This window comes from Phalacrocorax carbo, chromosome 2, assembly GCF_963921805.1.
Source record: "Phalacrocorax carbo chromosome 2, bPhaCar2.1, whole genome shotgun sequence".
NCBI lineage: Eukaryota > Metazoa > Chordata > Aves > Suliformes > Phalacrocoracidae > Phalacrocorax > Phalacrocorax carbo.
In genome coordinates this window covers 123,384,547-123,398,180 of record NC_087514.1, presented here as the reverse complement: position 1 = coordinate 123,398,180, position 13,634 = coordinate 123,384,547, and the positions used below count along the sequence as shown (strand labels likewise).

At 39.1% G+C, this 13,634-nt stretch overlaps 1 protein-coding gene across 12 annotated transcripts in view; it reads left to right on the top strand.

The window, feature by feature from the left end:
* Window positions 1-13,634, top strand: part of RBMS3 (RNA binding motif single stranded interacting protein 3) — a 724,789-nt gene that overhangs the window by 649,071 nt on the left and 62,084 nt on the right. For all 12 annotated transcript variants that reach the window (XM_064444222.1, XM_064444223.1, XM_064444221.1 and 9 more), the window contains 2 exons: window positions 2,871-2,967; window positions 5,596-5,646. In XM_064444222.1, coding sequence (XP_064300292.1) covers window positions 2,871-2,967; window positions 5,596-5,646 — 148 coding nt within the window. The remainder of the gene's footprint in view (window positions 1-2,870; window positions 2,968-5,595; window positions 5,647-13,634) is intronic.

The window sequence follows — 13,634 nt, the reverse complement described above, 5'->3', positions numbered from 1 at the left end:
ATTTATGCCAATTACGTATTAGGATATTAGCCTATTTGTATGTAAAGGGAATCTGGGGAGATGCATCTGTGTCCCATGGGTGAGAGCATGTTGAGCCTTCTTTGTGAGCAGGGCCTGCCAGGGTGGTACATGGCTGCAGCACTGTGGCAGGTTGAGCACCCCATGCCTTATGGAGGCTCCACTTGAGCCTGTCCTCAGCAGGGACGTCCCTGTCTTCACCATACCACCATACTTTATACATGGCAGAGAGGCCTTCATAACATAATCATTCAGTTCTTGCTCTGTTGAATTCCCTCAAGCAATATCCAAATCCTTTTTTTCTAGATCCCTTTGGACACAAGGGACACAGTGACAGTAAGACAAACCTTTGTCTCTGGGTGTAAGGGATTCCTGATAGAAAAATGTCTGACCTACACCCTTTCACAATGTTTGACCTACACCCTTTCACAGTGACTCAGATTGTTAAACTTTATTTTTTATTATAAAAATCGAAATATATGAACTGGATTTTCTCACATTGTCATTTGCTGCGTCAGATTTCCTTCCTTTCTCTTCTCTGATGCTCCGGTGCATGCGTTTTCACAATATAGCTGAGTGTCCTGATAGTATGTTTTATTTGATGCTTACTTGAGAGCATTCCAAACTGCGACAGATAAATGGTGTTGGCAGGGGTGTTGGAAGGGTTGTATTTTTCACATTACCAGAGTGTGTATGCTACAAGCTTATGTACTATTCAGATAACTGCATCTCTAAACCGAAACCGAAATGGTTAGCTGTCTGTCAGGTTCTTGGCTTAGCACACATTTTCTGTAAATTTGGTAGCACTTGCTGGGATTTATTGGAGGGTTTATTCCAAAGAGTCAGCATTACTTCCAAATGGAAAGTTGTTTGTCCCTTGTGCTCGTCTTTGTCCGAGCAGTTCATACACGGTATGAGTATGAGTGCAGCATCAGTGCCAGGCTGATGGACAGAATGAGAACAGAATGAAGAAAAATATGTTGAAAGAGTTTTGGTTTCATACTGTCCTTCAGTTCACGAGGTTTATATGTATTTCTGTTATAGATTCTACCTATAGAGTGAATTCTATCAGTCTGTTTTCATTTGAACATTTCATTGTTGACTCTTTTCATTTGCCGCACACAGCATTTCTTAGTTCATTCACTTAGCAACAGCATAGCCAAAGTGATTTCTAGTTAACCTTGGTCAGGGAGAAAACCCCTGTAACAGGGCTTAGATAACATAGGCATCATGCTAACACCATAGATAAACCTGGCTAGTGCCGTAAAAATTGTTTTGCCCACAATGTTGCATGATCTTAATGTATGATACAAGCAGTGGGATACAAATGCCTCTAAGTTCTCATAATAGGATTTATATAAAATTGGGCAAAGGCACAGTTTTAAAATAGTCTCTGTGTGAGCATTGTAAGGGCAGATAAATGTTCCTAAAATAGCAATATATTTCTATTAAACAAAAATCACTCAGACGCCACCTGCTGCTTTTGGCATTTTAAAATCTTATTTGGAATAGAGAGAACAAATGATTGCTTCTCTGTCTCCCTCTCCTCTCCTAACTTCGAATGTTTCCACCCAACCTTCAAAGACAGCAGCCTGTTTTTCTGAGGCTGTTGGTTGGATGAAGTTGGTGGTTATTAGAGCCTGCTACCAGAATGAATGCATCCAGTCTGAACTAGACTGATTAGTACTAAATCTGGGATGCCAGGGCGATCAGGAAATAAAGCGCTTGTTTAAACACCAGTAATGATTTTTTTGTTGTATGGCTCTCATGGAAAGCTACTGTTGATTGCCTCAGCGTGGGTAGAAAAAAAAAAACCAACATAAAAAGACAAGGAGTGTAATCCACTTCACTGTTACACAGAGAGCATATGTGCAAAATCTTCCGTTACTCATAAGATTGGTGCACGCTGTATGAGAAGGATCTGCATGCGGTTTAAATGGGACCTGAGAACACTGCACAGGCATGTTTCTCTCTCTCAGAGTCCAAAATATCAGTATTTTGACAGCTGTAAGACCACAAACATTCCCTTTTTAAGCAATTTTATTTTTCTGGCTTACAGTTAAAACTGAACAAAGGGCAAATGCAAAGATCTTTACAAGCACACACATATTAAGTACTTACACAATCCACCAGTAGTGATATTTTCCAAGTGATAATTTTATCAATCATCATTAACCCACAGGGAAGGAGAAGAAATATAATGTTTATTACCATCAAGGAAGAGATAGTGCAACTTTTGTTCATAGCATGCAACAGTGGAAATAAAAACAACTAAATCTGAGATTTTCAGTGCTGCCTGAGGCATTTAGCTCATAATTTGTGATACATTTCACCAGAAGGTGTGTTTTTTTGCTCTCTGCTGAGATGAATATGAAAATTTCAGCGACAGTTTTTGTAGCCATCCCTTAATGAAATATTTCAGGCATGTGTATGGAATGTGTTATTCTCAGCACTGAAGCATTAAGATTTGAAAAGGAAACAGTACTGCATGTAAAAATGAAATCAGTAATATTGTCTTCGATATCGTGTAAGAAGTTTCCTTTCACTAGCTAGCACTCTGGAAAATCAGCTGTCTTTGCATTTCAGATAATTACTTCTTGTGTCGTGAAGTTCTATATTTGTGCCAGTTGAAGTGAAAAAAATATGCTTTGTGTAAATATTCCTCCTCCTTTCCATTTTCAAGATCTGTTCAGTGGAGCCATCACATCTTCTTTATTGTGGTTTTGGAAATAGATGGACATAATTACCTGTGTAGACTCTTTTTGTCTTTGCCCGGGAGGCAGTGCATTAGTTACTCAGAGCCTAGCAGTCGAACGGTTCAAAAAAGTCTCGCTTTTGTTCTTCGTTTGCAGATTTTATTCCTCACCGTACAGTATTCCAACAAACCGCATGATTCCACAGACATCAATCACGCCATTCATTGCTGCTTCCCCTGTCTCTACATATCAGGTACGTCAGATTTGCGCTTGTCTACTATGTTTCCCAGTTAATTAATTTTTGGATGTGGATGAAGGCAGAGCGTACACCACAGAAAATTGTGTGAGTGCTTGCACTCTTGAATCACACTTTAAACAAAAGTCTTTCTAGTAGTTTTCAGGTATCATAGGGTTTGAAGTGTTTCCCGCATTCTTTACACTAGCAATGAAAGCCACCTTAATTTTTTTCTTATTTCTATCAGCTTCTCTAGTAAAGAGCATTTTGCTTCATTTCCAGTTGACAGCAGCAGAAGCTTATTCTTATTGAAATGTTTTGTCATTTTGGCTCCCCTTCGTTAGCCAAGAGTTTTTTTAAAATGCATTTTTGTATAATTTATGTTGACTGCATCGTATTTTGACCTTTTGACCTCAGCTGTATTTGCTCCAGTAACAGTATCCTTTAAAAGCGCTCATTTTTATCCAATAATCCCTGACAAAGCAAGTTACTTGAGGATAACTGTCCTCATATCCTTCTTTAGTCTCCCACATGTTTTGTCGTTCAGAATTTCTCTTTTCAGAATATCCTTCACAGCTATCCACTGGGAAATTATTGCCATGCTCTGGCTTTCTGAGAAGGAAGTCAAAACCAGGTTGTATAGTTTTATTATTAGCCGTTCTCTGGGAACATATCACTTTGCTCTGAAGCTGGTCATTGGCTATACATTTTCCCAATTCAGTTATTTCTGTCCTATAGCATCAGTGCTCTTCCAATCCTGAGTCCTACCTGAGATAAACTACCCAAACTTGCAAAGCTGCATGGTGGGTTGTTCTTAATGTTAGGCTTGGTCTGGTTTGGGTTTTTTTTTTAGGGGTGGGGTGGGGTGGGTCGGTGGTCAGTGGTGAGGTGGTATGCTACTGCTTACAGGTAATTCTGGGAGGTTGGGCTTACCCTTACTGTGTTTTAAACTTGATCTTCAAAGATAAATGATTCTTGTAATTTTCTTTTACTTTAATATTATTTAATTTTAGATGGCCATGTAACACTTGCCAAACAAAAGTTGTTTTGCTGAGGCAAATTGAGTAAATTTCAATAAACGGCAACACCAGTGAATTGTCAGTGCCAGAGACATACGAGTGCAGCTCGCATGCACTTTTCTCAGTAGCAAAGCTGGCTTAAGAGTCATACCTCGTCCCTCTTATTCAGGCCACTGAATTCAGGCCACTCAGCCACTTATTCCCATCACTGCTCCACAGTTTGCAGTTGCTCCCTTCTCCCATCCTGACTTGAACCATTGCATCAATTCATGGTTGATTCATTTGCACCAAAAACATTGATTTTTGTTTCTTTTAACCTGTATCATTCTCTGTAGATGATTTGCAGGGTAAGCCCAGAGGCATTTGCCCTGGCACAGAGGAGGAACTGCAAGGGTGCAAGAGTGGGAGCAATGAACAGCAGCAAGCTGTGGCAGCTCTAATATATTGTAACTAGTGGGGTTTCACAACAGAAAACTTTGTAGTAACGTGTGTTTGCATGTGTGTGTGCGCTGGTTTTGGTTCTAAAGATGTTTCACAGAACTTGCTTTACAACAAAAAAATCTACTTTGATAAGCTTCAAGTGGTGAGGTACACAAATATACAATTAATTTTCACCACTTGATTCATGAACAAAATCACAGGGCATCTAGAGAATCAGGACCTTGTAGTTTTCTCCTTGTCACCGCTGCTCATGCTCAATCTGAGATGCCACATGCCCATCTCTGTGAGTTTGGGAGTAGCTAGTGAGTTGCCCACTGATGGCTGTAGCATAGCTATATTTTTGTGTTGCGCCCAGACTGATGCAAAAGGAAACTGTGATACCCAGTTCTTGGGGTTGAGTCTGAGTAATGATAGCATGCGGGCCATTCGTGCTTAGCACAAGAGGGAGTTACAGCTCAGAGATGCCACCAGAAATGTGCAAGAACTCTGTAATGCATTTAATTGTTGGTAAAATTGGTATATCTATGGAATCTGTTACATGTCAGTCATAAGGCAGCACAACAACGACAGTCTTTGGTGAGACACACAAAATTCTGGTGGGAACGGACACCATGATGCCCAAGGTAAGAGCTGATCCCAGGGGCAGGGACATCTTAAGCCAGCTTTGCCATGGAAGCTTTCAATTAGAATAATCTTCAAAAATTCTGTATTAGATCTGCAGTTCTTACTGAAAATGAAATAAATCTTCTGAGATCTCTGAAAATGTTATACCTTTGAAAGTTCATACAGATACTTTTGAAAATAAACTTTGAACATTTTATGTCTCCTGCACTGTCAGTTGGATATGTTCATGATTATATTGATGGATAAAAGCAAACAGTACAAATGAAAAATAGGACAACACAGAATATTGAAGACTGCTTTATGAGATAAAACAGTGTGGCTCATAGAAGTGGTGCAATAGCTCAGACTTCTGACTTTGGTAGTAAACATTATCAATGCCGTTTGAAAGCTTTTTCCTCTGTCAATAACTTCATGAAGCATAAATGAATTCTGCGTTGAGTTACACGACTTAGGTCTTTTGTCAAAATGAGCTCTGTAGTTGCAATAGAAAGAATATTTTCAAGTAAATCTTTGAGTTCTATTTTAAACTTTTCTGTGCTAATTAAAAGTATTCGATATGCAGGTCCAGAGTACTTCATGGATGCCTCATCCACCATATGTTATGCAACCAACAGTAAGTGGATACTTGCTTATAACCAGCTAAAAGTGCTTATACTGTAGCCTCACTGCTTGTCAGCCACATGAAAGTCCTAGGTCATGTAAGAGCAGCCAGCTGCTCCCTTTGACAAGAGCCCTCTGCTGTAAAGATTCTGCTTCTTTAAGGAGCACCATCTGATTTAGTGAAAAGGGGAGAATGGGTGATATGTTAACTAATTGCATTGATTATAAGAGAATAACGAGCTCTAAAGTGTTGCTTCTGAAGCTTTGCTTCAGGGACTGCAAGATAACTGCATTCCCACATACTTTGAATCGCCAGGATCAACACGTTACCCCTCCCTTATATGCTTATCCATCAAAAAAATCCTTTGTAGTTGTATATACTTTAAAGGATCCTCAATGCCTCAGTAATGCATTTCAAGTACTGGAAAGGGTAAAGCACAGCTGTCTTACAGAGTCTCTGCCAAAACTGAATCTGCTTTATGATTTGACCAGTCAACTCTTTCTTTTTTTTTTCCCCCTGAGCAAATTGTCACCTTTCATCAGTTTATAACTACTACATAAAGCTGCATTATACTTCTACCAACATTCATTAGAAGCAGTGCAGGTGATTTTTTGTTTACCTCACAGAAGAGTTCTGATCCACTTTGCCTAAATATTGACAAAATAACAGAAGGAAACAATATACTGAATCCCACTGTGTACAGATTGCTTTAGTTTCATTTCCTACCTTTGATCAGTTTCTCAGGTATGGATCCACTTACCAGTGTCATCAATCAAAATTCAAATGTGTACTCCACATAAGCATCAGTACATTTATTTATATGAGGAGCGTAAAACTAATATGAAGGTATATAGTTCAGGATTGTTTTTTACTCACGTTTGTGTTCAAATATTTTGACTTCATAATAGAGTAACCTCTGATGGGAGTTAGCTATACAGCAACGTAGACATAATTATACTACTACCCGTTCAGTAGCACAGGACTCTCATCCCAATCTGAAGCTCCCTTCCACATCCCTCAACTCTTTGGAGACAAGTTCCTCAGTTTTGAGTATTTTGGTGTGAAATTGGATGTATTTACCGCTTGGTAAAGGGCTGCAAAGAGAAATATAACTTTTATAGTGGGTAGCACCCTCAGTATGCCCAGTTAGATTTGTGTTCATTGCCAGCCGGAGAGTTGTGTCAATGAAAGGATGTGTGATTGTAAGAGGAAAAGCAGAGGGACGGTGGATAAGTGGTGTAACATTTCGGTTCCAGTGTCTTTGCCATTGTGAGTTACCTCCACATGTTGTCTGTAGCAATCCCAGTCTCTTCACTGAAAGCTTTTTTTCTATGTGTTTCCCAAGATTATCTTCTTAAATAAATGGGCATGAGGCATTTAGTATTAAAGAATTATAAAAGCAAAAAGGCAGAACTACCATTCCCCAGGTTTCATTCAGAGATGAATTCTTTATTAGAAATGTCTGAAAAGTTGTCAGAGAATTACTACACAGAGCACTCAAGAGGCATCAGAATTAATGGCCTGTTTTGAAAGAAAATAGAGTCTGCGTCCATTGTAAGTTTGCTGTAGTTTCATGCCTAGCTATAGACTCTATTCTAGGCACCTCCGTAGCTTGAAAAAAAAATGAAGAAAAGATTATTATAAAGTTGGCAGAATTTAAGACGTGAGTTTTGGTAATCCTGTGAGCTTATGAAACTGGGAACTTTGTAATTTGGTTAGCTTTTTGTTTCTTCTTGTAACTTAGTTTGCCATGTTATTGCCTAAATTGCCACCACTTTGCTTCATAATATTTTATGAGACGATTGATTGTGGTGCGTGATGTCCCACTGGAAACCAGAGTAGATAAATATTACATTCCCCTTGCCCCAGGAAGGAGAACATTTTGTTAAGCCTCTATTATTCTTTGCGAGTAGAGATGAACTCTTACAGGAAGCACAGTTTGAATTGCTCAAATGCTGGTGGTTAGTTCTTTGTTTTGATTATAAGCATCCACTAAATCATGTTACTGGATGATTAGCTTTTCATTTCCGACAGAAAGTCCTACTTGATATTTATTTATAATTTAACACCACATAGTGCCTTTCATGACACAAAAATAGGCAGAAGCGTGCTGTAGAGGAGACAAAGGAGGTTTTTCGTTCAGCTCGCTGCGCACAGATAGGACAGTTTTCGCCCAGGCTGGCAAGCCTGACGACAGGAGGGAAGAGGCTGTGCCGCACAGCGCTACCACCCTGTGCCTGCCTGCTTCTGCTCTGCCTGCCCATCTCGTCTCCTTTGCAACCTGCCTGCCCACTCATTTAAAAATCATGCTCTTTCTTCAGTGATGTCCCCTGCAATAGGTTGGCCTGCTGGAGATGTTGCTCCTTAATTTCCCTTTATATATCGATTTCAGCCACCTTTTCCTGATGTGTGCATTCTGTATCCGTTTACTTGGTGGATTAAAAATACCCATGATAGTAAAAGATTGTCTCTCCAATTCCTTCCATAGCTTTTTAACTACAGCCAGATAAACCTCTGACCCTAATAGATGGCAATAACATTTATACTAACTGGAAAATATTTGTGTACATTGCTTTCCATTCCCCAAGCTTGATTGTTTTCGTACATCTGTGATCTCCTTAAAAGCAGATAACAACCAAAATGACATTCTGTGAGAAAAAACAGTCTGAAATTTTTTTTCCTAATGGGAGAAAGTCAGATGGGCAGTCAAGGACTCTGCAGGTATATCATCATTTACTCATTTTCCCTGTAACTTTTAACCTTGATATCGTAGGTTGATGCCAGTGAGCAACTGCAAATACAACTTTAAAAGGGTTTTTATTTTTGTTACAAGTGATTTTTGCTAGCCTATACTAAAAGCCATGGAAAATTAGTATCAAATAGATTGAGGTAGCATTGCTATTTCAGAATAAATAGTATTAAAAATATTCTTCTGCTGGCATAGTAGGGTCACATGTGAAAACCGCCCACATCTTTGTGCTTGCACAACCTTCAGGGTTTTGGAAAACCGGATTCATCATGTGAACATGATGCAAAATTTACCTTGAGGCTCATGTGTGACTCAGAGACTTTTGGAAAATGTACCCTTTGTAAATGGAGCCTTCACCGCTTTTTGACCATTTTGACTGCACTGTGTCTGAGTAAGAATGCCTCAAATTTGCCAGTTTTGTTGCCATGCCACGTGCTCTGGTCCCTATCACTAGGTGTAATGGAAGACAAGCTCCAGAAGAGTTATGGTAGTTGGGGTTGGACTCATACTGGCATAATATTTAATGCACTGGTGACAATCTGGGCTCCGTTTAGTTAACTATAGCTTTCAAAGTACAGTGCTCACTCATCCCTACTTGAAACAAGTCTTGTATTTCATTACTGCCTCAGGATAAGGGTAGATGGATAGCAATGACAGAATCAAAACATAAATGGGATAAGAGTTATTCTGGGGATTTATAACATTTGCCATATTAGTGTGTTTTTCCTGTAGTCCCCGAAGGCTGTTTGACGGTTCAGGGAAAACTTTGAAAAACATGTTGTTTAAAGTCAATTCACATATAGATAGTCTTCATTTTTATTAACGATGACACCGTGTAAAACTTTAGTTTGTAATCTTCACTACAAATAATACATGTAGTAGCGCTCTAAAGGCAAATTTTTTTAGCGAACCAACAGAGATGCTCTACCCTAGTACTGTATGTGGACACTGGTTTTACAATTACCATCTTTTATTTGCAAGTAAAACTGTGTGACCATAAGTAATCGCTATGTATGCACAGATAGATGTTCTTGTCAGTCTGGGATAGTTTCTGCATAATAGCTGCAGAAGGAATATGCCAGTGGCAGCATGAAGGGTGCAAGCAGAGCAGCAAATGGAAAAACCTACTATTGATAATGATAAAGTGTGTTTGGGAGAACTTCTTTGCTGGACATTTCTCAAGCCCTTACAGCCCTTTTAGAAAGGTCAATGTCTTAACAAACGCCCTTATTATTTTCTTCTGTCTTCCTTCCTCTGGCCCATGGCTGAATGTAATCTGTCTGTCTTTAAAAGCAACAACAAAAACGTTTCTTATTTCATAAGCAGTGTAAAACCCCTACTTTGGTGAGAAGCGAGGCTGAGTAAGGACTCCAGATTCTTGCCTTTTGATTGTTGAGCATGAATGTAGCGTAAAAAGTACAAACTGTCCAACTGAAATATATCAGTTTTCATTTTCTCACTAGCGACTCTGTTGTTTTGGATAATACCCAAAATACCACAGCAGTTTCAGTGTTTTGATTCCTACACTCTCGAACAAAGAAGTTCCTTGTGCTACATTCAGTGTCCCTCTCCCGAGACGGCTTTCTCTACCGCCCGGTTGTTGCTCTACCTTTTTACAAATAGAGCCGGGAGTCCATCTTGCATTTGTCTGTTTGAGTGTAAGGGAACAAAGTATGTCCTCTGCAGACAGTTGAGTCCTGCCTCCAAGATGAAATGTGAGAGTACGGCTAGCTGGTATGAAAAGTAAACAGGAAATAATCCTTAGAAATTGGAATCTCCAGCTAGTCTTTTAACTTTTAGCTGTGTATTTTTAAGAGATCCTTTGAACATGAACTTACTTGAACTTTTAAGGCTAAAGAGTTTAGAGGTTGAAATAACTAACCAAATACCAATGCCAAAGATCTGCTGAACAATTTTAATTCCAGTGTTTCCCGAGGCAGAAAATCAAGGACTGCCAATTCTATAACTTTGATAATCAAGACAGTAATTAGCAATGTTCCTTTGGGACAGGCAGGCTCGCATGAGGTCATTGCTGCCTGTCTCTCACCCAGCACCCGCTGTATATAGGTGCTGTCTCAGTGCTACTAAATGGGTAATTTCAGACTCAGCTGAGCACGCACTTACTGACCCTCGTTTGTGCCAGGTGCTGTTGTGTTGAGGAGAGTACCCAGACCAGAAAAGCAGCACCCAAGCTCAACCTACTCACCCCTCTAAAAGGAAAGAGGTGTAGACAGTTCACCCAAGTTACATCTTGTACTCAAGTGTAGGGGTTTGCATGTTTGATTATACAGCTCTTCTGGAATCATATCAAAGTGCTGCTGCAGTCATTTATTCTGCTGTTGTAGAAATTAATACGAATTAATATGAATGCCAGGAAAAGATATCTCCAAGTTAGATTTTCAACCCCTTTTTGACACTCTGCTAGAGCCCCCTAGTGAAACTGGACTCTTTTTTTGTGATGGCAGCAAGACACACCACATATGGTTTCACTTAGAAAGCATGGACAGGAGAACCACAAGCGTTTCCACTAGACAAGCCCTTGCATTTGAGGAACTTGTGCTTTGCTGGTTTATGCTAAAAAGGCTTAAGAGTTCTAGTAAACATTTGTCTTCTTTCAAATATTCTACAGATAGTGTGAATACTAAATGGATAAACCTTCAGTCTAGGATTTTTTTAAAGACACATTAGTGGAAAAACCATATATTTTTTTTCAAACAAATCTATAAACATAAATGGAAAAGATATTTGGAAAAGAAGGCGGCTGACACTAAATTTGAAAGGTACCCCAGAGATTTTGAAGCCAGGAAATTCTCGTTGAGGTTATGGAATATTGATTTCTTTTTAACAGAAAAGATGCAACCTTAACCATCAGCCTTCATTGTCAAGAAAAACCTTAACACAACAGCTGTTAAAAGCAGTAAGTTTTATCAAAGGGACCTATTTTTTTAAAAAGATAGTTATTAATCAATAGACATTAGAGTACCTTCTGTGGAAGAATGTAGTGCATTTTAAGAAAAAATCAATCTCTAATTTTGTACAAAGCCTGCAGTCTGTTTTAACTTATCCAACTTCATGTACATCAACTAAGACTGAAGATGACTACTAGTTTATTTATTTCATATAATATATGTAATCTCTCTGGTTGCATGTAGATTTGCATTTATGTCAAGTTTTAAATTTACACCAAGTCAAAAACCTAAACACAGACTGTAAGGTTCATATATCATGTTTGCCATTGTGAGCAAAAATGCCTCATTTGTTTAGCACTGGTCAAGTTATTGTCCAGGTGGTGGATTTATAAGTAGGCAGAATGTGACAGGATCAGGAGAGAGCGATGGACTGCATAAGCACATGGTATTAATTATAGGCCAAGAGTTAGATTAATGAGTGTGCGGAAAGTAATGGGCTCAGTAGAGTGGTGAATTAGGTAAGCATGTGATATAAATGTGTCAGATGATTCTCAGTTTAGCTCACCAAATACTTTGCCATGTGTGTTGCATTATGGTTACATGTGCATATGTGTGCTGTGAACTAGAGAGGCATGTGATACGTGTGTATTAGAGCCCTCTCAAATTTATCCTCCATCATGGACCATCTTTTATTTTTTGCCTGGTAATGTCCATTGTATTACAAATGATGCTAACATTATGCAATCTCTGCAGTGAGAGCTTTGCTACGGTGGCTTAAGCAAATCAGACGATATGCATGTAGTAAGCGGGACACAAGCCCTCTTGCAACACAGATTGTCATATAGTGCAACTGCCGAACGTGTAAGGGTGGAAAGGAAAGGCAACAATTTTCGCCTGCCAAAGGCAACAAAAAGCTTTGAATAAGCTCTGAGGGCACAGAGGTTTCACACTAGTTGGTGACAAGGCTGGGAATGATCTACTGTGGGTGCCTGCTGCACACTCTGGTGGGTCCCTTTCCCATGATGGAGATGTGGTTCTCATTTCCATAGTGCAGTTAAGGATAGAGGATGTTGCTGCAGGACACTTCTCCAGCAGAAAGCGACCTGGATCTCCTTTCAGCTTCCCAAACCCCATCCTGCACTGCAGAAATTTTCTTTATGTATGAGGCACTAGGCAACTTTAGACAAGGGAACCCAGAAGAGTGTTATTGAGGAACAGCTGTGTTACACAACTAGAGTAATGCCGGGGCAGCGCTGTAACTCTGATGACTCCAAAATAAGAATTATAAAGGTTGGCACAACCTGTCAAAATTGTAAATGTGAATTCCTGCTAGTGAAGGATCAAGTCAAGTTTTAGGCTATTGACAGGATGTCCTTTTATATACAGCTGAGTAGGAAGGGGGTTATGTAAGAATCAAGGTGTAAACTGCAAAGTTAATTATTATATTATTATTTTTTAAAATATGGTATTCATATGGGATTTTGTCCCAGAGGATTCAAGTGTTATTGGAAGCAAATTCCAAATGGAAATCATGCATACTTGTTCAGTTATAAATGTAGCATAAAGCTATATTCATCCTTGCCAGAGCTCCTTTTTGACCTGAGCCTGCCTTTCCTCACACTGGTTTCAAAGAATGCACATAGGTTTCGAGCACTTAGTGACAGGTACTTCTTCTTCTGCCACTGATCTGTTGTGGGACCTTGAAGAAGACATCTCTCTTCTCAGCCTCAGTTTCTCATTTTTCTTTTTTTTAATCTCATCTATTTACATTATTAAACTGCCATACCACTAAATAGCTTTTACTAGATGTTTGTGAAAAGTGTGGTGGAATGAGGGCCCATCTTGACTGGTGCCTCTAAACACAGCCTCACAATGATACTATTAAAGTTTAGGGGTTTTCTGTTAAATATGAAAATAAGCCTGTCCTATTTACAAAGGGAATTACTGGATCTGATTTTTACCTGTATAAATCAAGAGTTAACTTTGTTTAAGAAAATTGAATTGAATAGGTGTGAAACAGTGAGAATGAGAAGAGAATCACGCCTGCAGCAATAAATTGATGAAGGAGACTCTGGCATCTTCTTAATCCTTAGACCAAAAGCACTTCCATAAATTACCATTATGTTATGCAATTGTATTCAAGGACCAATTTACATAAGTAGGGGAAACTAGCTAATCTATATATTACTTATGATTACATCATGATTTATCTAGTGCAGGAGTTGCATAAAAATTATAATTATGTACTCAGAGGACTTAGTGACCAGTTTATAACACTCAGGATTCCTTCTGTATCCAGGAGCCATGCTATATAATCCCTTCCAAAACCTGATTAAATAGTT